The 24,961-nt window shown below is 37.0% G+C and overlaps 2 protein-coding genes and 1 non-coding gene across 3 annotated transcripts in view; 2 read left to right on the top strand and 1 right to left on the bottom strand.

Moving 5' to 3' along the window:
* Smp_083940 (rhodopsin-like orphan GPCR,putative) overlaps nt 1–12,181 on the bottom strand; it is a gene marked incomplete at both ends in the record, with an annotated part of 28,757 nt that extends 16,576 nt beyond the window's left edge. Inside the window, one exon of the mRNA XM_018791468.1 lies at nt 11,125–12,181. Within this exon, the coding sequence (XP_018645411.1) occupies nt 11,125–12,181 (1,057 nt within the window). The remainder of the gene's footprint in view (nt 1–11,124) is intronic.
* Nucleotides 12,182–23,559: 11,378 nt separating this feature from the next.
* Nucleotides 23,560–23,630, top strand: Smp_tRNA_02216_Pseudo_TTG.1.1. Its single transcript has one exon. It is a non-coding gene (tRNA).
* Nucleotides 23,631–24,160: 530 nt separating this feature from the next.
* On the top strand, nt 24,161–24,403 carry Smp_202310 (unnamed protein product; the record flags this gene model as incomplete). The annotated part of the gene is made up of 1 exon (XM_018791467.1): nt 24,161–24,403. The coding sequence occupies one exon, from the start codon at nt 24,161–24,163 to the stop codon at nt 24,401–24,403; it is 243 nt and encodes an 80-aa protein (XP_018645410.1).
* Nucleotides 24,404–24,961: the final 558 nt, after the last annotated feature.

The following is a 24,961-nucleotide window of genomic DNA, read 5'->3' as shown; positions in this document are numbered from 1 at the left end:
ATATGTATGTTGAGGCCTATTGATGAAGAGGCTGTTGCTACAATGTTTGTCTTGACCTGTATTTATTGTTGTGTATGGGATAAATGGGCTAGGTCATCTGCGAAGTCCAAATCTTCTAATTGATTCTGAGATGTCCATTGTATTCCGTGCTTCCTCTCATATGACGAGGTTTTCATAATCCAGTCAATCACCAGAAGAAAGAGGAATGGGGAGAGTAGACAGCCTTGTCTGACTCCGGTCCTTAGTGGAAATGCATCTGTCAGCTGTCCTCCATGCATGACTTCGCACTGTAGTCCATCGTATGAGTTCCGGATAATGTTGACAATTCTCTCAGATACACTATAGTGTTGAAGAAGGTTCCATAGTGTTCTCCTGTCCATATTGTTAAACGCCTTCTCATATTCAATGAAATTGATGTATAGTGATCAGTTCAAATCAACTGACTGTTCAAAGATGAACCGTAGTGTCGCGATTCGGTCTGTGCACGACCGATCCTTACGGAATCCGATCTGTTGATCTCGAAGTTGTGCGTCCACAGCGTCCTTCGTCCGGTTCAGCAACACTCTGTTAAAAACCTTTCCTGGTACTGATAACAAACTAATGCCTCTGTAGTTCTCACATTCACTCAGATATACGTTCTTTGGTGTCTTGATGAGGTATCCTTATTTCCAGTCCGTTGGCACTTGCTCCTGTTCCCAAATCTTCTTGAATAGAATGTGAAGCATATTCACAGTAACTTCAATGTCTGACTTCAGTGCTGCTGCTAGTATATTGTCAGACCAAATTTTGTGTCATTTTGTTAATTCTGAGAGCCATCTTGAATTGAATTATTTTCGAGTGAAATGTTGGTTGAGAATCGATGGGTATACTGCCATGAATTTCTGTATCGGTAATAACACCACTTAATGAGACCTATGTTTTAAAAGTATCTTTGAATAAACCACTACTCTTCATATGACAGTTAGCTTACGGTAGCAGGATGAGAACCTCAGTGAAGGGAAGCAATCATTACCAATGAAATTGGTCATAATATTTTACACTAATCAAGCAGACATAACGATTCGTTTCCTGTGAGCACTGCTGCTATACACTGACCAGGCTTCCAATACATAGACTGCAGAGTTGTTAGGTCCTTCCTGGTTTTTGATCGTGCTCCAAACGAAAGTGATCTCCAACAAATATCGCCTAACAATACATATTGCTCATAAACTTATTAATTTTAATTTGCTTCATCATTGCTCAATTGTGATAATCAATTGATATATCATTTTGTTATTAATCTTGTAAGGACTGCTTCTTTAACTAACTACCTTAATTAGAGGAAATATTAAGATATACATAGTTAACTAATTCACAACCATCTATTTTATACTGGTTTTGTCTTCAGTGGATGCACACTGCTGAGGAGTCCCACAATAGGACGAAAAGGCCATCCAGTGCTTCCAGGTTTTCCATGGTGGTCTAGCTTCAATTGACTTATGATCTCAACTATATAAAATTACTAAAATCTCCACAAAACCCCCTTCTGATATTCACTAATGTTGTTTTAATGGATATTTTCAAGACCTTGAAATGTCATTATTATTTTTAAATAGCTATTGTAAATTATACTTGACTTTAAAAAGTAAATAGGCTGCATGTGTGAGTACTGAAAATGAAATGCTAATACCCATAAGTTGAATTAATGCGAAATACAGTGGGATAAGACGTCTGTTGTTCATACTCGTGATAGTTTAATGAACTTCAGAATGTTAGAAATGAAAAAGTTGAACTTGATGAGAAGTGGTGTCGGATGAGAGGATACAGAATACATGTGTTTAAACACGTTCAACAGATGATTACTAGATTTTCGCACAGATAGTAGACATTTAGCATTTAAAATGATGGTACTGAATTGAAAAAATAATAGCTGGATCGATGAACGATATCTGTAGTTGCTTCGGGATTTATTCGGAATAAAAAGTGTTATATCCCGTGGAGATTTTGTGAATGGTAACTTTGAGAACTATTTATTGACCAATTTGATATGTATATTTCCTATTTTATAATTGTTAAGTAACTAAACTATTCATATTCGCGTCCCTCTTATTATAAGCTTTATTTTGACAGATAGACTATTATTATACAATTTACCATTCTTGAGTTACCCCCAGTCTATTGATTACTGTTCCCTCTATTCACAGCCACATCTGGCCAAATCTTGTACAAATGTTATTTTCTATTTTATGTTACGATGTGGTCAGTTTGTTTGGTATATAAACCCAGTATATTTGAGAATAATCGTTCATGTTGCAGAGACTGATATTGGTGTTCTGGACTTAACTGGCTGGGCTAGGCAGAAAGCAGTACTGATAAGTACTCAAGACTGCTCATACAGCTTTTGTGTATCATTGGATCCGGTCTATAATTCGCTCCTTTCTGATTGGCGGGAATCATCACGTCATATATTATACAGGGCACGTACGCATGCACTCGATATAACAAAAAGTCAGTGTAGATTGAAGACGGTATTACGAAGGGATGTGTTTATTGCAAGTTAGAAATTTATTAACAAGATAATCAAGGGAGGCGAAGCGTAAGTATAGGAAGAAGAAATCAGGACTAATGTTGCTATTTGTGTTGCTGAGCTCAGTGCGATTTTTGTGATCGTAAGGAGATTTGCTTGACCTTACTATCTGAGAAATCGAGATCTCTGGTTGAGTCGAGAATAGGTATTGTTTAATAGTTCTACAGTTGGAAGAAACAATTATCAAGTGCATCTTCGTCTTCAGTAATACTCCAAACAAGATTAGTTCACAACACATAACAGAATGCCATTTCTTAGTTCCGATTTTGATTCGTAATTAATTAGTTAAAAAAGTCGACCAATATGTTGATTGAATTAACTGAAAAGAAATATCTTCTCGTCCGTACTGTACTTTAATTCGAATCTTTTACTACACAGCTATGTAAATGAAGAATATTATTTTCAGTAATTTATTGTAAATTGAAATTAAATGCAAATTGCATGTCTAGTGCATTTTAATAATAGACCTAAAGAATGTAGTATTATGTTTAATATTGACATGATTAGTGTAGGAGAGTATGAATAAGTCTGGTTGCATGTCCCATGAAATTTGACAATGATAATAAGAAGATATATAATAATATAATAACAGGATAATTTCTTTAAAAAAAATATCTTCGAATGTAAAAGAAATGTTTAGACTACAGATTTGTAATTCCCGGTGTGCTCGAAGCTCAAGAACTCCGCCTGTTGCTCTTCTAGAGTTACTGCCGATCCAAAGCCCACACAAAGGAGGAAAGTTGGCCATGGGGTTAGCGAACCCATCCCGTAGAAAAACGAACTCGCTAAAAAATTGCTAACCCGAAAAAATAATTCAAACCATTTAAACTCTGCCCTCGGAGTTGAAGGAATAATTATGACGCCTCATGATGAAAGCCAAAATTTTTCGGAAGTCAAGAGGCCGATACACCTTCTAACAACCAGAGCAACACTCTTTATAGGTACATGGAACGTCCGGACAATGTGGGAGACAGGAAAGACCAGTCAAATAGCAATGGAAATGAGGAGATACAAATTGGCAGTACTCGGAATCAGCGAAACCCATTGGACACAAACTGGACAACATAGGCTAGGTACAGGAGAGATGCTGCTGTACTCCGGTCACGAAGGGGAAAATGCTCCACACACTCAGGGAGTTGCTCTAATTCTGTCCAAAGAAGCACGAAATGCACTTGTGGGATGGGAATCTCATGGACTCAGGATAATCAAAGCATCATTCAGAACAAAGGAGGAAGGGATCACAATGAATGTTATCCAATGTTATGCACCCACCAATGATAGCAACGACGATGATAAAGATCAGTTCTACTCGAGGCTGCAATCAATTATAGAGAAGTGCTCACGAAAGGACCTCACCATCCTGATGGGAGATCTAAATGCTAAGGTTGGAGTGGACAACACTGGATATGAAGATGTAATTGGACGAAATGGATTAGGAGAGAGAAATGAAAATGGGGAGAGATTTGTAAATCTGTGTTCATTCAACAAATTGGTTATAGGCGGCACAATATTCCCACACAAACACATACACAAAGCTACATGGATCTCACCGGACCACACCACAGAGAACCAGATAGATCACATCTGTATCAACAAAAAATTCCGAAGGACAATGGAAGATGTGAGAACCCGGAGAGGAGCTGACATAGCTTCAGATCACCACTAGCTGGTTGTGGCCAAGATGAGACTGAAGCTAAAGAAAGACTGGACAACTGGACAAACAGCACTACAAAGGCTCAATACAGCCTTCCTTCGAGATACTGACAAGCTCAATGGATTCGAGATAACTCTCAACAACAGGTTCCAAGCTCTACAGGATCTACTGAAAGAACAAGAAACTGCGATGGAGGACAACTGGAAAGGGATAAAAGAAGCACTAACTTCAACGTGTCAGGAGGTTCTGGGTCGCAACAAGCATCATCATAAGGAATGGATCTGTATGGGAACCCTGGACAAGATTCAGGAAAGGAAGAACAAGAAAATAGCAATGAATAACAGTCGAACTCATTCACAGAAAGTCAAAGCACAAGCAGACTGTGCAGAAGCAAACAAGGAAGTGAAGAAGAGCATTAAAGCCGACAAGCAGAAATACATGGGAGAACTAGCAACGGAGGCGAAAAAGCTGCAAGAGAAGGGAATACGAGACAACTATATGATACAACGAAGAAACTAGCAGGGAGATATAATAAACCGGAGAGACGAATCAAGGACAAAGAAGGAAAGACCATCACTGAGATTCAAGAGCAGAGGAAATGATGGGCGGAATACTTCGAGGAACTGCTGAATAGGCCAGCTCCATTAAATCCACCGGACATCGAAGTAGCATACACAGACCTTCCTATATCTGTCACTCCACCAACGATCAAAGAAATCAAGATGCTTATCAGACAAAACAACAGCGGGAAATCATCAGGACCTGACAATACACCAGCTGCAGCACTGAAGTCAAACATTGTAGTAACTGCAAATATGCTTCACCTTCTATTCAAGAAGATTTGGGAACAGGAGCAAGTGCCAACGGACTGAAAAGAAGATCACCTCATCAAGACACCAAAGAAAGGAGATCTGAGCAAATGTGAGAATTACAGAGGCAGCAAACTGTTGTCAGAACCAGGAAAAGTTTTCAACAGGGTGTTGCTGAACCAGATGAAAGACTCAGTAGACAACCAACATCGAGATAAACAGGCTGCATTCCGTTAGGATCGGTCGTACCCAGACTAAAACATGACACTACGGATCATCGTTGAACAATCAGTTGAGTGGAACTCATCACTATACGTCAACTTCATTGAATATGAGAAGGCGTTTGAGAGTATGGATAGGAGAACATTATGGAAACTTCTTCGACAATATAGAGTTCCTGATTAGATTGTCAACATTATCCGGAATTCATACGATGGACTACAGTGCAAATTGGTGGATGGAGGACAGCTGACAGATGCATTTCCAATAAGGACCGGAGTCAGACAAGGCTGTCTACTCTCCCCATTCCTCTTCCTTCTAGTGATTGACTGGATTATGAAGAATTCGACATCTGACGGGAAATACGGAATACAATGGACATCTCAGAATCAATTAGATGATTTGGACTTCGCAGATGACCTAGCCCTCCTCTCTCATACACACGAACAAATGCAGATGAAGATAGCAAATTTAGCAGCAGCCTCTGCATCAATAGGCCTCAACATACACAAAGGAAAAAGCAAGATTCTCAAATGCAACACAGAGAACACCAACCCAATCACACTTGATGGAGAAACTCTGGAAGAGGTGGAAACATTCAAGTACCTGGGGAGCATCATTGATAAACAAGGAGGATCGGATGCAGATGTCAAGGCGAGGATTGGAAAAGCAAGGGCAGCATTTTTACAACTGAAGAACATATGGAACTCAAAACAACTCTCAACCAATTTCAAGGTCAGAATCTTTAATACGAACATCAAGACAGTCCCACTGTATGGAGCTGAAACGTGGAGAACTACTACGACCATCATCAGGAAGGTACAAGTATTTATAAATAGTTGTCTACGCAAAATACTCAACATCCATTGGCCGGATACTATCAGCAACAGCGTTTTATGGGAGAGGACGAGCCAGCTTGGAGCTGAAGAGAAAATTAGGAAAAGACGTTGGAAGTGGATCGGACATACATTAAGGAAATCACCAATGTGCATCACAAGGTAATCGTCCTGGGGAGCGGAAAAGAGGAAGGCGAAAAAACAAATTACGTCGGGAAATAGAAGTATATATGAAAGGGATGAATGTTAACTGTGAAGAACTAGAAAGGATTACCCGGAGCAGTGTTGAATGGAGAATGCTGGTGGGCGGCCTATGCTCCCCCACGGTGGGTAACAGGGGTAAGTAAGTAAGTAAGTCGAAGCTCAAGGAAAAAGAAGGCATGTCAGTCACTGAAATTCAAGAACAATAGGACCGATGGGTGGAACACTCTGAAGAACTCTTGAATAGACCAGCATCACTGAACACACTGGACATCGAAATAAATCACACACCTTCCCATAGACGTCACTCCACCAACGATAGAAGAAATCAGAATAGTCATCAGACAAATCAACAGCGGTAAAGCAGTAGGTTTTGACAATACACCTCCTGAAGTATTGAAGTCAAATATAGAGATGACTGAAAAGATATTCCACGTTCTATCCAGGACAATTTGTGTGGAGGAACAATTACTACAGGCGGTGTGGTCTACTCATATCCATATAAGTAGTGTATGGTGATGGTCAGACATAGAATGTATTTTTGCAGAAGATCGATAAGGAAAGTACTGAAATGAAGCGCAATTGGTAGGAAAATGCATGAACAATGAAATTAGAGAAGATGAACTAATATTTACAGAAGGAACAGTGAAGACTGAGACAATGGATTGTTATTTTGCAAATTAACTGTTTATTGTATGGTTATCAGAATTTAGTGAGATAGTCTATAATACATTCGATTGTCCCCACTCGTGTTCTGTTCACTACACTACAAACAGACTGTAATAAAGGATATCTCATCGAGGAAATCTGAACAAGTGTGAGAAATAAAAGGGCATCACACTATTATCACTAACTGGAAACGTTTTCAACAGAGTGTTGGTGAGCCAGATGAAAGATTCAGTAGACACCCAATTACGGGATCAACAGGGTGGATTCCGTAAGGATCGGTCATACTCAGACCTAATTGCAGCACAATGAATCATCGTTAAACAATTAATTCAGTGAACTCGTCATTATAAATCAATTTGCTTGGATATGAGAAGGCGTTTGACAGTGTGGAATGGAGAACATTATGTAAATGTTCTTCAAAATTACAGTTTACCTGAGAAGATCGTCAACATCATCCGGAATTCATGCTACGGATGACACCGGAAGGTTGTTCATGGAGGATAGCTGACAGACGCATTACAAGTGATGACTGGTGTCAGACAAGGATGCTGACTCCCCCCTCTCTTTTACGTCTTGCAGTTGACTTGATTATGAAGACATCGACGTGTGAGGGGATGCACGGGGTACAATGGACAGTTTGAATACAACCAGACGATATGAACTTCTCAGGTGATCTAACTCTTCTATCCCATACACATCAACATATGCAAGTGAAGACAGTCAGTGTAACAAAAGCCTTCACATTAGTAGACCTCCACAGACACAAGGTAGAAAGCAAGATCCTGAAATACAACACTGGGAATACCAACCCAACCACAGTTGATGGGGAAGCTCTGGAACAGGTGGAAACGTTTGCGTACCTATCTAAACAGCATCACTGATGAACGACGAGGATCTATTACAAATGTGAATGCACGGATCGGAAAAGCATGGACTGCACTCCTACAACTGAAGAATATTTGCTGCTTAAAAAAACTATAAGCTAACACCAAAATCAGAACTCTCAGTATAAAAGTCAAAATAGTTCCATTGTACGAAGCCAAAACTTGGAGAACCACTACTGTTATAACGGTCCCTTTTCTTGTATACACGAATGGGACGTTAATTTACCTTAGACGTATGTCTGCACTAGATTTCCTCCCAGTGTCTACTCTACAAGACTTCAGCAAAACTCAGATCAAGAACACGTGATTAGCTTGACAAGAACGTAAATATATTCCCACACCAAAACCGACACAATACAACGGCAAACGGATAATCTATCAATAATAATAATAATAAACAAATAAATAAATAAGGATAGGGGGATATATAACTCATCTGACACCTGTCACACTATCTACAAGTCTGACTAAGCAAAACAACCAATCATTATCATTCTCGCCCACACATCAACTACTATAAACATCATCAAAAAAGTACAACTATATCTAAACAATTGTCTATCCAAGATATTCACTGTTGATCGGATACCATCAGCAACAACCTGCTATGTAAGAGAACAAACCAGCTTCCAAATGGAGAGGGAATCAGGAAAAAACAGTGTAGATGGGTAGGACACACACTGAGGAAACCGTCGTACTGCATCACAAAGCAAGCCCTAACTTGGAATCCTGAAGGGAAGCGGAAAAGAGGAAGACCAGGGAACACACTGCGTCGGGATTTGGAAGCAGATATCAGAAGAATGGATAGCAGCTGGAAACAACTGGAAAGGACTGTCTAAGACAGAGTTTGGTTGAGAATGCTGGTGGGTGGCCTATGCTCCTTGACGATGTGTAACAGGCTTAAGTAAGTAAATACTCGAAGCATTGCTTGCGTTTCGTAAAACAAGTGAGTGGTCAGTGTTAAGGTTACAAATAGTTTATTAGGTTTAAGGTGGGATAAAGGCTAGTGAAGTTGTAATAGTTCATTAGCTGTGGTGGTTAGGACATGTATAATTTTCCTTTAATAACATTTTACCTCGATAGACTGTATTTGCTAGATCAGGAGTAGGTTAAAAGAACGGTAGATGTGGCCAAAACGAAACTTTGCATCAATCTATAAGCCCATTAACTGATGGCCTAAGCTACGCTGGCTGATGCGAACAACCTGATCAGGGTTCATGTGTGAACCACATGTAGATGCCGACGACTACAAATGACATATGTCAAAATCGTTCACAATGGCGTATATCCATTCATTTTCCTCTCGATTTTGAGTTACACTACTCACTCATTAGAACATTTATACTCTATCTTTATAATGATATTCTCAATTATTTTTTTCATTGTCATTGCTACCGTTTTATTGCATTCCTTTTACTGCAAATCTTGTTCATCTTTTCTTATAACGTTAGAGGATTATGCCAAGTTAGGCCAACAAACATCTCTCCCAGGCTCAACGTTGATAATGACTGACTGTGTTTAATTAATAATCAAATGACAGTGCCCTTCAGAAATTGTCAAGAGGTAATCAATTTCGAGTGGGTTCTGAATAAATTATTCAAATGGGTATATGCAAGTTAATGGATAATGAAATCGGATAGATTTAGGTTATGAGAATGTAACAAATGTGGGGATATGTATTTTGTTACTTTATAATTGAAATGGCTATTAGATTATTTGGTAGGGAAATATCGGAAAGTGGTTAGATCCATTCCCCTTATATTTAGACCCCGATTTTTTTATTAGTAATGTGTCATCCGAAGGACCAAAAACATAATAGCTTCTTAAGAAAGATTGGTTGGTTTTAACCTTGGGAGAACTGTGTTAGGACTGTTGACCGTTGCAACCCCACCTATGTTCAACCAAGATAGAATGGATTAATAAGGACAAGTGAGCGAATTTCTAGAACATCTGTCAGTGTTTCTCCATAGAAGAATTTGACTTGATGGATTCACCATCAGTTATATCGGTATAAATAATCCAATTTTTAAGTTCGGTGCTGCGATCTCTAATGTGTTGTTGAATCTGATGATAGTTTATTGAAAACGGAAATTGTCATTCACATATCTATATTTTAGTACAATAGTTACTTTAAATGATACGTAATTTACATAGATCTATGAATTAAAATAGACGATTAATACACTAAATACGCTTTCATTCAATTGTCCGATAGTCATCAGGACTTCACCTTTATTAGCGAATAGTCTGAGTAAAAACAGCTAGACTTTACTCCATAAGGTAAATTTCACGTTACGCTCATACCATTATCAGCGTAAATTAAGATAAACTAAATTTCTAACATACAATTGTATTTATCAGATCTAGGGTTTAACAAAATATTAAAGAAAACGTTTCTGTACAAATGTATTAACAACTGTGAGGTCAAAAAGTAAGTAAATCACAAGACTTTTCTTATGTTTACTTAGTTTACTAGTTCAAACTTCTCTTTTTTTCTTTTTCATGTTCACGAATGTATCCAACTGGGCACGGTGTAGTGGACGAGAACACAGGCAGGGATAACCAAATCTATCCGAATACCAAAATTACAGAGTATGTTAGTCAAATCTGAGAACCATATAGTAAATACTTCATTTGCAAAATAGCAATCAATTGTCGCAGATTTGATTGTTCCTTCGTTTCCACACCAATCATTCTCTGTTCTCGTTCTCTTCTCTTCAATCTTCTTAACCTTATGCCACTAGGCATTTCACTTTCAATTGATGATATATACTACTCATATCTGTTGATATCAGTAGCACACACCATTGCGGATATTACGGAATACTTGAAAGTGAGAAACTACTGTCATATTGAATGACTAATAACATTTGATAAGTATTTACAGGGACTTCCACAATGATAATTAGTAGACTATATTGATTGAAGGAAAAGATACATTTCACTTTTCAAAAGACATCAAACATTTCAAATAATACATTTATTCATAAATCTATTTTACCTACACTTGAGAGAGAGAAATACTCAAAATGACTATAGAAAACATATGATGAATGTCACATTAAATGAATACAAAGAATATTCTACAAAATAAACGGTACAATGAAATGAAATCAATGTTATGCCAAAAAAATGATCTAGCTGAAAATAATACATGGTGAGTTTACAAAAACAATTATATGATAAAATTTCTTAAGCTTGGATTAAATGAAGTCAATGTGTTTGATACCACGGTATCCAAGATCATCAATTCATAACTATCTACCAAATTAAATTGATCTCTTACCAAAGGTCGATGTTTTGTTACGATAATTAGTTAATGGTTTAAGTAGGATTTTTTTAAACTTATTGATGCGAAAACAATACAAAACGATATTCAAAGATGATTGAAGAAAAATCAAATTCCATCCAATATTCAAAAAGAGTAATATGAAACGAACGTATTCTTCTGAGAGTTTATGAGTTGGACGATGAAAAGTAATTGATAGGAGATAAGAGATCACACATGGTAATGCACATAAAAATGCAAAAGTATGGAGGGCAAGCATCGTGATAGTACGTCCATTGCTAGTCATTTTTGATGTTTGTGTATCCATCGGCTGAGGACGACTACGAGACCAACGTACCACACTCACTAAAAAAGATGTATCAATCATAATGACGATTAAGAATTGTGTTAGACCTGTGTATGAAAGCAAAGCTTGGTAAATTACCAGGAAGTCAGTATAGAATTTTTGCCAACATATATTACGATTGGTTACGAGAATCAAATCACTATATATGGAAATAGGTAGTGACATTACAATGGATATAATGAAGACTGTAGTGATTATTATCCAGACAGTATATTTGGGATGTTTCTTAAACAATAATGGTTTATGAATCAACAGCAAACGATCAAATGCCATTATTAGAAAGATGTTTCCACGAAAAATACAGGTGAGTGATTGAAAGAACACATACAGTTTGCAGCTAGTAGTTGATGTTAATGAGATGAAGTAATATGTATTTCCTGCTGTTGCGAATGGTAGACCAAATGTAGGAAACCAACGCAACCATCCAATAGTGATAACGATTGAAATGTCTGATAAAGCTAGAACTCCCAAATATATGAATTGTCTATTATGCTGTAGATAGTATAGAAATATTGTAGCAACAATACAATTGGAAATCAAATCAGCGACTCCAATCACTGGGAATACATAAGCCATAATACTTCCGAGAACTATTGAAATATGACATAGTATTTTACTGGCATTTGGATGTCCTTGTTCTAACATCAAACAATCAACCAATGTGTCCAATGGAGTATAGAAATCAGTAGAATTAAATTTGGCTCTCATAATGAAAAGTTATTTGTTTCTATTCAAGTAAATTTTGTTTTAATATTGTGGTTAATTCGAATAGTTATTAGTCAAAATGAATTTGATCTAAACATAAAATGCAAAATTTTTCTTGAAATTCAATAATAATGTTCTCTGATTATTATTGAAAACGCCCAAACATAATTTGGTTAATTAGAGCTTGTAATCTCTATGATGAAACTTATAGTTTAATCAGACAAAACAATTTTTATATGAATCTAATTGGTAGCCAGTTAGAAGGATTTTCGTTGATTAAAGTGGACTATTCTTTTTTGACTTCTGTTCTATTGTCCGTAGAAAGTTCGACATTTATTAAGTATTACCGATTGTACGACTGTTTCATTACAAATTCTCTGATATATATGTTTGAATTATTTACTAAACGTTTAAGGTATCCCAATTTTATATATCATGGCCATTTCAGGGGTGTAATAACTCCACTTGCAGCTCTTCTAGAGTTACTGCCGGTCCAAAGCCCACACAAAGGAGGAGAGTTGGCCATGGGGTTAGCGAACCCATCCCGTAGAAAAACGAACTCGCTAAAAAATTGCTAACCCGAAAAAATAATTCAAACCATTTAAACTCTGCCCTCGGAGTTGAAGGAATAATTATGACACCTCATGATGAAAGCCAAAATTTTTCGGAAGTCAAGAGGCCGATACACCTTCTAACAACCAGAGCAACACTCTTTATAGGTACATGGAACGTCCGGACAATGTGGGAGACAGGAAAGACCAGTCAAATAGCAATGGAAATGAGGAGATACAAATTGGCAGTACTCGGAATCAGCGAAACCCATTGGACACAAACTGGACAACATAGGCTAGGTACAGGAGAGATGCTGCTGTACTCCGGTCACGAAGGGAAAATGCTCCACACACTCAGGGAGTTGCTCTAATTCTGTCCAAAGAAGCATGAAATGCACTTGTGGGATGGGAATCTCATGGACTCAGGATAATCAAAGCATCATTCAAAACAAAGGAGGAAGGGATCACAATGAATGTTATCCAATGTTATGCACCCACCAGTGATAGCAACGACGATGATAAAGATCAGTTCTACTCGAGGCTGCAATCAATTATAGAGAAGTGCTCACGAAAGGACCTCACCATCCTGATGGGAGATCTAAATGCTAAGGTTGGAGTGGACAACACTGGATATGAAGATATAATTGGACGAAATGGATTAGGAGAGAGAAATGAAAATGGGGAGAGATTTGTAAATCTGTGTTCATTCAACAAATTGGTTATAGGCGGCACAATATTCCCACACAAACACATACACAAAGCTACATGGATCTCACCGGACCACACCACAGAGAACCAGATAGATCACATCTGTATCAACAAAACATTCCGAAGGACAATGGAAGATGTGAGAACCCGGAGAGGAGCTGACATAGCTTCAGATCACCACTAGCTGGTTGTGGCCAAGATGAGACTGAAGCTAAAGAAAGACTGGACAACTGGACAAACAGCACTACAAAGGCTCAATACAGCCTTCCTTCGAGATACTGACAAGCTCAACGGATTCGAGATAACTCTCAACAACAGGTTCCAAGCTCTACAGGATCTACTGAAAGAACAAGAAACTGCGATGGAGGACAACTGGAAAGGGATAAAAGAAGCACTGACTTCAACGTGTCAGGAGGTTCTGGGTCGCAACAAGCATCATCATAAGGAATGGATCTGTATGGGAACCCTGGACAAGATTCAGGAAAGGAAGAACAAGAAAATAGCAATGAATAACAGTCGAACTCATTCACAGAAAGTCAAAGCACAAGCAGACTGTGCAGAAGCAAACAAGGAAGTGAAGAAGAGCATTAAAGCCGACAAGCAGAAATACATGGGAGAACTAGCAACGACGGCGAAAAAGCTGCAAGAGAAGGGATTATGAAACAACTATATGATACAACGAAGAAACTAGCAGGGAGATATAATAAACCGGAGAGACGAATCAAGGACAAAGAAGGAAAGACCATCACTGAGATTCAAGAGCAGAGGAAATGATGGGCGGAATACTTCGAGGAACTGCTGAATAGGCCAGCTCCATTAAATCCACCGGACATCGAAGTAGCATACACAGACCTTCCTATATCTGTCACTCCACCAACGATCAAAGAAATCAAGATGCTTATCAGACAAAACAACAGCGGGAAATCATCAGGACCTGACAATACACCAGCTGCAGCACTGAAGTCAAACATTGTAGTAACTGCAAATATGCTTCACCTTCTATTCAAGAAGATTTGGGAACAGGAGCAAGTGCCAACGGACTGAAAAGAAGATCACCTCATCAAGACACCAAAGAAAGGAGATCTGAGCAAATGTGAGAATTACAGAGGCAGCAAACTGTTGTCAGAACCAGGAAAAGTTTTCAACAGGGTGTTGCTGAACCAGATGAAAGACTCAGTAGACAACCAACATCGAGATAAACAGGCTGCATTCCGTTAGGATCGGTCGTACCCAGACTAAAACATGACACTACGGATCATCGTTGAACAATCAGTTGAGTGGAACTCATCACTATACGTCAACTTCATTGAATATGAGAAGGCGTTTGAGAGTATGGATAGGAGAACATTATGGAAACTTCTTCGACACTATGGAGTTCCTGATTAGATTGTCAACATTATCCGGAATTCATACGATGGACTACAGTGCAAATTGGTGGATGGAGGACAGCTGACAGATGCATTTCCAATAAGGACCGGAGTCAGACAAGGCTGTCTACTCTCCCCATTCCTCTTCCTTCTAGTGATTGACTGGATTATGAAGAATTCGACATCTGACGGGAAATACGGAATACAATGGACATCTCAGAATCAATTAGATGATTTGGACTTCGCAGATGACCTAGCCCTCCTCTCTCATACACACGAACAAATGCAGATGAAGATAGCAAATTTAGCAGCAGCCTCTCCATCAATAGGCCTCAACATACACAAAGGAAAAAGCAAGATTCTCAAATGCAACACAGAGAACACCAACCCAATCACACTTGATGGAGAAACTCTGGAAGAGGTGGAAACATTCAAGTACCTGGGGAGCATCATTGATAAACAAGGAGGATCGGATGCAGATGTCAAGGCGAGGATTGGCAAAGCAAGGACCTCATTCCTACAATTGAAGAACATATGGAACTCAAAACAACTCTCAACCAATTTCAAGGTCAGAATCTTTAATACGAACATCAAGACAGTCCCACTGTATGGAGCTGAAACGTGGAGAACTACTACGACCATCATCAGGAAGGTACAAGTATTTATAAATAGTTGTCTACGCAAAATATTCAACATCCATTGGCCGGATACTATCAGCAACAGCGTTTTATGGGAGAGGACAGACCAGCTTGGAGCTAAAGAGGAAATTAGGAAAAGACGTTGGAAGTGGATCGGACATACATTAAGGAAATCACCAATGTGCATCACGACTCAATCCCTAACTTGCAATCCGGAAGGGAAACGGAAAAGAGGAAGGCGAAAGAACACACTACGCCTTGAAATAGAAGCAGATATGAAAAGGATGAATGTTAACTGGAAAGAACTGGAAAGGAAGGCTCAGGACAGAGTTGGATGGAGAATGCTGGTGAGCGGCCTATGCTCCTCGACGAGGGGTAACAGGCGTAAGTAAGTAAGTGAGTAAGTAAGTCAGTGGTGTAATACAAGTATTTGGAATTCTCCACTTTTTACATAAGTATTTCAACCTATGTATTTATATACTCATATACTTATGAGTAATATCTGCTTGATTGATATTATATATGATGATTTTTTCTGGTTAGCGTTTTTTAGCGAGTTGGTTTTCTACGGGATAGGGTCGCTAACCCCATGCCCAACCCTCCTCCTTTGTGTGGGCTTGGGACCGGCAATAGCCCCCGGAGGAGCTACAGGCGGAGTTATATATTGGAATGTTCTAACTGATAATTCTAATTTGTTTATTTATTAAAATCTTATCATCAGAATTGCATGAAAATGATCTCGAATTACACCACTGATAATCATTTAATAATTTTTACTCAATTGTGTAGCTTATGCAAAACCAGTTACTTTGAAGGGGTCATAAATAAGTAGGAAATGGTGGTTACTTTACAACTGTTCTCGGGTGAATTTCAAAAGATTTCCATTGAAAAACTGTTAAATTTATTTGGTAAATTCTAAAATTGTTTGTGTTTTTTACAATATTTGAGTCATGTCAGTCATGTTTTTGATGTTCGCTAACATATGCTTCATAAACTACTAGTATGTAGATCAGTCATAGAATCTATATAATTGTGGCATCTGAATTTCTGAAGCAGAAAAGTAATGATTCGTTCAAATAAAAAGGTCAGAATTAGAAATGTCCTACTGACCTGCCAATCTTCATCACTTCACGGGAGTGAAAATGACTACAATAATGATTAAATACTGTGTTTTTATGGTGATATGTAATTTTGGCATGGAATGTAAATAAATGTGTAGCTAGATTTTAATTTACTATTCACCATATTTAATATGTAACGATTTTAAAAACTAACAATTGACGAGTGTATTTCTTTTTCATTATTAAGTGAATGAAATTATTGATTCATAAATATTCTGAAAGAAAGAAGCCGTGACCAGTGGAGCCAAATTCGTGTCGGGTACGAAAACAGTTATCCACCCCAGGTAATACATGAAGGGTTTTCACAAGATCATGGATTGATTAGAGTTAGAAATTAATACCGTTGGATGTCAGCTTAGTGGTCTAGAGGGTAAGCATTTGTGCGTGAGACTAAAAGTCCTGAGTTCGATTCCCATGCACGAGGTCGTTCATGCTCACTGGTGAATAGTTCAATGCTAGGACGGAACAGCTCTCCAGTGCTTCCAAGTTTTCAATGGTGATCTAGCTTGGATCGACTCATGATTTCATACTAACACCTTAATGTTTTACATAAGACAATAGGTCGTTGTAAGTAGTTGACAAGAAACTCTTTACCTACGTTTCATGTTATTTAGCACTTATCAGAAAAGCTTATCTGTAGTCATACTTGAAGTGGTGCCTTCTGATGCAGTAGAACTCTCATTGCCCAGTTACAACTCCTACAATGTTAGCATCAAGTTATTCGGGTCACGACTGACTTCCTATAGGACTGATACTTTTTCCCATTAATTTATCATTAAACTACTTTCCATTTTGCAACTTAATTGATAGAATTTAATGAGCATTAAAGGACTGAACAAACATAATATAGGGTTTATTATACAACGGTCAATCAACTATAGATACTTGGGACGAGTGATTCGTTACTTAATAGAATGTACACATATTAGAATTTCCTTAGATAAGTAAATTAGATTTATCATACTTCCTAATGTTACCTGATTTATTACCCATTGATTTACTTGCTTATTTTCTTTTCAAAGCATAGTACAATCGTCCAGTGTTATATTATGAGGTTAAAACATTGAACTTAGGTTTCATTTTAATATGCAACTTCTTGATAGTATAGAAGTATAGTTCTGTACAAGGCAGAACTCTTCTTGACTAAATCATCTTTTTTTAATTACAATTAATCATTCTGATTATAAAATGATTATTTAATCAATTAGCTGATGAATATACAAAATGAAATTATCTAGCCATCTATTTATAACCAATATTCAGAAGGGGTTTTTTGTGAAGATTTAGTATTATCATAGTTGAAATCATGAGTCAATTGAAGCTAGACCACCAAGAAACGGCCGTCCAGTGCTTCCAGATTTTCCCTGGTGGTCTAGCTTCAATTGACTCACGCTTTCAACCAATATTCAATCCAAAATAACCTCTGATTATAGTAATGATAAATGTCAAACTTTTACATGTTCATTCTGAGTGTACTTATAAATTGTCCACAAATACCTTTTTGTGTGAACTTGTTGTATAAGAAATGGAACTGTTGAATAAATTTACTTAGTGATTACTGTAGTATTTAAGGTAGTGAACTATATTTGGATACTGAATGATCACTAGTTTGTAACTAAACATTTGATTGAAACCTATCTATCTATCTATCAGTTTTCAGTCCCTAGAATTATTCAAGTGGCGATGCATAACATCTATCATTCTTTTAATCTTAGATTACTGAAGCTAATTGATAGGAAGTTTGATACTAGTTTTCTTGGTAATTGGTGTTACTCTTCAGAGAGTATCTACAAACCTAACTCGAATCTCCGTCAGTCCACATTATAGGCAGTAACTGTAGATATATCTTTATCAATACATTCGAATAGAATAAAATTTAAACAGCAAGCATTGCACTGGCGTTCTCCATCTACTCAACATCCGTAATTCAATAAATAAGTTAATGAATAGCTGACTGAATAGATAACATCAGATAATATGATAAAGTCTATAAACTTTTCAGAGAAACATATTTACTACTTATTTACCTGAGAAGTAGTTGTTGGGTGTCATTATTTATTTGGGCGTTTGTTTAGATTGATGAAAAAGATTGAATATATTATGCCATTATGAATAATAATAGTAATAATAATATTAATGATAATAGTAATAATAGTAATAGTAATGATAATAGTAATAGTGATAATAATAATAGTGGTAACAGTAATAAAAAATTTAATTTAATAACAAAATAATAGAAGTTCTCGTCATCTAAATTAGAATATAATACCCGTGCAACCAATTGTGTTTTTAACTGGTTCATTATGGTTTACTTTTATACACAGTAATAACTACCGAATCTATCCCATTAATATCTTTAACCCATAAATCATCTTGACTAACCTAATGTTCTTCATATATCAAAGTGTATTAAAGTAAGATTTGATGAAAATCTATTTGAAAATTGTGAGGATGGTCCACAGGTGAAGTTGAGGAAGCTCTAAGAAACCCAGAAGGAGCCGGACATATTCCATCCAATCAGCTTTTGGAAGAATATTCTAGAATCACTACGTGTAACTTCCCTATTGGATAATGCTGATAACTCCCTGTGTGCGGATTGGATAACTATAACGATGATTTCGTTTCTACTAAAAAGTATAAATACCTGACAATTTTGTACCATAATTGACACTGTTTGGAATAACATTCCTTCTACTTGTCTTCTGTCTTCTGATTTGTGACTTGGGAGAGTTCTGGCGTTCGAGTGCTCAAGTATTATGCCACAGACTAAGAAATCTAAATTCGAGATGTAACAAAAATAAATCTTAATTGCTTAAATATGTGTTTTTCAAGACAGAAAAAATTCGGGAAATCTAAAATTCGGATATCAACTCCGGATCTCACAAAAAAGGGGAGGTGTTATATCCCGAAGAGAATTATGAATGGTAACTTTGAGAACTATTTATGGACCGATGTGATATGTATATTTCTTATTTTATAATTACTAATTAACGTAACTATTCATATTCATGTTTCTTTTATTATAAGCTTTATTTTGACCTATGAACTATTATTATACGATTTGCCATTCCTGAGTTATCCCTAGTCAATTAATTACTCTTCCCCCTATTCACAGCCACATTTGGCCAAATCTTGTACAAATGTTATTTTCTATTTTATGTTACTATGTGGTCTGTTTGATTGGTATATAAACCCAGTATGTTTGAGAATAATGATTCATATTGTAGAGGCTGATATTGGTGTTCTGGACTTAACTGGCTGGGCTGGGCTAGGCACAAAGCAGGACTGATAAGTACTCAAGACTGCTCATACGGCTTTTGTGTATCATTGCTCTGATCGATAATTCACTCCACTCTGATTGGCGGGAATCAGCACGTTCATATATTAACAAGGCAAGCACTCGATAAAACATCAAGTCAGAAAATGTTTTCGAAAGAAATGGCTGGGTTATTTTCACTTAACAGAAGGGGTTTTGTGGAGATTTTAGTAATTTTAATAGTTGAGATCATTAATTACTTGAAGCTAGACCACTATGGAAAACCTGGAAACACTGGGAAGCCGTTTGGCCCTATTGTGGGACTCCTCAGCAGTGTGCATCCACGATCCAGGTCCGTTGTGAATGAATGGATGTGGTGGATGTGTCGCTCAATTTCGTGGATTGGTTGAAGTTAGACATTAACACCGTTGGACACCGGCCAGCTCCGTGGTCTAGTGGTTAAGCGCTCGAGCGCGAAACTGTATGTCCTGGGTTCGAATATCGCTAGGTGGGATCGTGGGTGCGCGCTTCTGAGGAGTCCCACAATAGGACGAAACGGTCGTCCAGTGCTTCCAGGTTTTCCATGTTAGTCTAGCTTCAATTGATTCATGATCTCAACTATTTTCACTTGATTAATTGTATTTAGTATTTAATGATAAAAATACAATCATTACTTATGGGAATTTGTGGAGATTGTAGTATTTTCAAAGTTGAATTGACGTATCATATACTAGGATGAGACTGCTGTCCAGTGCTTCCACGTTTTCAGTGGTAGTCTCCCTTATATTGACTTTTGAATTCGACTTTGAAAAATACAATTGTTAGTAAATTCATTATCATTATAGACTGTAACGATTTAATATTTTATTGCCCAATGTTTTTACAAACACATGGAAATTAATCACAACTATTCGTGTCATTGTAGTTGCATTTCAAATAATGAGTCAATTTACAGATGATTTTCTGTCACAAATTCATCATACTTTGATAAACTTCGGAAACTAAGAACACTGAATAACAGCTTCATATATGTGTAATAAAAAGTCACCTAATCATCAGGTAATTTTATCGTATAAAGTTTAAATTTTTATATATACTTGAAATCATGAGTCAATTGAAGCTAGACCATCATGGAAAACCTGGAAGCACTGGAAGACAGTTTCGTCCTATTGTAGGACTCCTCGGCAGTGCTTATCCACGATCTCGCCTTGCGAGATTCGAACCCAGGACCTGCCAGTCTCGCCTTCAGAGCACTTAACCTCTAGACCACTGAGCTGGCTGGCATCCAAAGGTGTTGATGTATAACTTCAACCAATTAAATTATTAACTTGATAATTATTTAAAGTTCCTTCTTCGGCAATTATTTTGATTGAGTATTTTTTAAAAATCATGAACAATTGCTCAAAACAATATATAAGCAAAATGTTTGTATATATCGTACTACTAACAATGTTATAAGTAGCCTAACTAATTCAAATAACAGTAAATCCATCATCCTAATTAAATGTTAAAATAAATATCTATCTATTTCAGTCTGATTTGTATGAAATATGAATATCATTATTCATATGGACTGGAAACTAATTTGATTGAAAATTTTACAGATTCTTATTTCCATCAATTAAAACTGATAAAAATAATTCTGAATAATTCAGTGAGGAAAGATTAACAGAATTATGTGATATATAATAGCGTCAAACATGCATTGAACAGTTTGGTTATGCATGTATTTTTATATAGTTGAGATTATGAGTCAATTGAAGCTAGACCATTATGGTGGTCTAGCTTCAATTGACTCATGATCTCAACTATATAAAATTACTAAAATCTCCACAAAACCCCATTCTATACATGTTGCTCAACTTCGTGGATCAGTTGAAGTTAGACAATAACACCGTTGGATGCCGGCTCAGTGGTCGATCGGTTAAGTGCTCCGGCGCGAAGCTGGTAGGTCCTGGGTTCGAACCTCGCGGGTGTGGGATCGTGGATGCGCACTGCTGAGGAGTCCCATAATAAGACGAAACGACCGTCCAGTGGTTCCAGGTTTTCTACGGTGGTCTAGTTTCAATTGACTCATGATTTCAACTATGAAAATACTGAAATATCCACAAAAATCCCTTTTGATATACATGTATTTGTTGAGATATTTATAGATGAAAAAATTAAAGGTCAGTACGAGTAATTATCTTTGCACTAGCGATACTAATGAGGAAGAAGTAAATCTCTTAAATGAAAGATTGATAAAGAATGGTGATTGATTAAAGTAGTATGATGAGATCTTATACACTTTTGAAAATCAGAAACTTGCCTACAAACCAACAAAATCCCTCCATTCAATCTTATGCAAACCAAAGGATGAAATGACAAAAGAAGACAAACCAAACACCATCTACAAAATAAATTGTGCCAACTGCGCCAAAAACTACATCGGACAAAGAGGACGCCATCTTCATCTTCGCCTGCATGAACATCAATTAGTAGTCAAACGCCATGACATGTCTTCACTCATATCAATGCACGTGGACAACTGCGGACACACATTCGACTGGAAAAATGTGGAGATTTTGGATAGAGGCAATTCCAAAAATACCAGAGAATTTTTAGAAGCTTGGCACTCAGGTCAATTAGCAATAAACAAGCACATTGAAATCAATCCAATTTATCAGCCGATCAGGAAAATTATGCAGAAACATAGGAACAAAAATCAAACCAATGGGAGATACAACCAAAACAAAGAAATAAACAATGACACATTTAAAGTCAACAAGAACCAATCAACACGAGGTGCACAGGACAAGCTGTGAACCACATGTGGAGAAATTCAAACACTTCACTTTTACCCGAAGTTTGTGCTGATGATGTCGTTCAGAAGGACGATGAAAGCTCTACGACCAAACCATCCAGCTCAGAGAACAAAACTCCATCAAAATCATCCACCTGAGCTACAAATCCTCTCCACTTGCCTACAACACCCTACCAATTAGAGATCACTCACAGAGTTTTGTATTGATACAAAGACTTAAGTTAGTGATCACTAGGGTTTTACACGAAGCCTGAGACCATTATTATTGGAAACATTAATATATAAATAAAGAATTTTCTTTTCAATAAATTCTTTTCAGGTTCTACAATTATATATCCAATTTAACAATGTTATTCTATTTAACGATCCTAAATTCACATGCTTTAACTTTAAACGATGTATATTGCCTTCTACCTGAACACTTTGGATTAATATTGAGATGATTCATATGTAGTGTTAATTTGAATCAGCTTATACGTTAAATGAAATGATCAGATTCATGAACAAAATAAATATGGATCAATTAGGTTGAAAGAACTAATAATGCAATTACAATTGTGCAAGACTTATGATATGAAATCAGTAAGAAATAATAAAGTGGGCTGAGTGCCAAGTAGATTCAAGAGATTAATACTTAATAAATAAGTAAATAATAAACCTAAGAGGCATGTAGTGTATTGTATTGCATCATATCGCCTTAATCAATTTACATGTGTATACGAACACATACAAAGGAGGAGTTGTTGTGATCTCCATGGTAAGAGTGGCTGAACACAAACCTAAATATACTTAGATTCAAACAAACAATACTGAATGAATTTAAACTTCACCCCATCGCACAAGCAAGTGGTTATCAGGACTCAGTGGCCGAGTGGATAACGCGATGGCGTTTGAAGCGAGGGTACTGGGTTCAAGTCCCAGAATGGACATCAACTCTGAGATGCGGGTACATCCAGCTGACGAGTCCCAAATAGGACGAAACGCGCGTCAAACTGGATTCCACTGCTAGCCACTATCCATCTCTGCTTACCATGCTTGTGAATTAAGGCTATATTGAGGCAATACGCACAGTATGCACATATGCCAATTAGAGACTGACCAGTTGCAGTCCTAACAAATCGATGGGAAGATTCAAACAAACAATACTGAATGAACTTACTATTGTTTATTTGGATCTTCCCATTGATGTTTTTAGGACTGCAACTGGTCAGTCTCTAAATGGCATATGTGCATACTGTGCGTATTGCCTCGATATAGCCTAAATTCACAAGCATGGTACTCTATTCATCTTTGCTTACAAACCTAAATAGCTACACAGAAAGAAAGGATTTCAATGGTTAAAGAAGAGCACACGATATACAAATGTCTTCATCCATTGGTTAAAACTGTTTATAGGGTTGATATCAGATCAACTTTTGTTATATTTTATAAGAGGGATGAACAATGAGATGTGTGTCAAAATGTTGAATTTTTCTGCCCCTTAGAATTTGACTTATTTGATTGGTTGTGATTGTTTACTCATATAAACGGTTTAACCAATGAGATTGCTCTTAAATGGATGGTTGAAATCTGAAAAGAAATTCACTAAACTCTACGAGAACTTGTTATGCAATAGTATAGAAGTAATGAATGTAGTATTGTCAATCATTGTACATTATAAATTTGTAGTGGAATGTTCACTGATAAACAATAATAATAACAATGAAGTACTTACAAGTTATGTAATGACAATTAATATTTATGACATAATGATGAAACAAGTGAAATTGTTTTCTCAATAAATGATCTATCAACGAAAAAAAAACAAACAATAAAATACACAGAAAACTAGATGGAAACAACCAATATCAGAGATCATACTGTCACATGACTAAAGTTACTTGAAACCATTAAACTTCAATGAAATTACTTACTTACTTATGCCTGTTAATCCTAATGGAGCATAGACCGCCGACCAGTTTTCTCCAACACACTCTGTCCTGGGCCTTCTTTTCTAGTTCTATCCAATTGTTGTTCATTCTTCTCATGTCTGTCTCTGTTTTTCGGCGTAATGTGTTCTTTGGTCTTCCTCTTCTCCTTTGGCACTAAGGATTCCATGTGAGGGCTTGGCTTTTGAAGCAGCTGGGTGATTTCCTCAATGCATGTCCTATCCACTTCCAGTGCTTTTTCCTGTTTTCTTCCTCCACCGGATGGAATCTGGTTTGTTCTCTCCCACAGTAGAATGTTACTGATGGTATCTGGCCAACAGATCTGAAGTATCTAGCGTAAACAACTGTTAATAAACAACTCAATGAAATAAGTTAAGCGTATTAATTATGATTCAGTATTTGAATGAACCA

The sequence above is a fragment of the Schistosoma mansoni genome (assembly GCF_000237925.1).
Source record: "Schistosoma mansoni, WGS project CABG00000000 data, chromosome 3 unplaced supercontig 0044, strain Puerto Rico, whole genome shotgun sequence".
Taxonomy (NCBI): Eukaryota; Metazoa; Platyhelminthes; class Trematoda; order Strigeidida; family Schistosomatidae; genus Schistosoma; species Schistosoma mansoni.
This window is presented reverse-complemented; position numbering and strand designations above follow the sequence as displayed.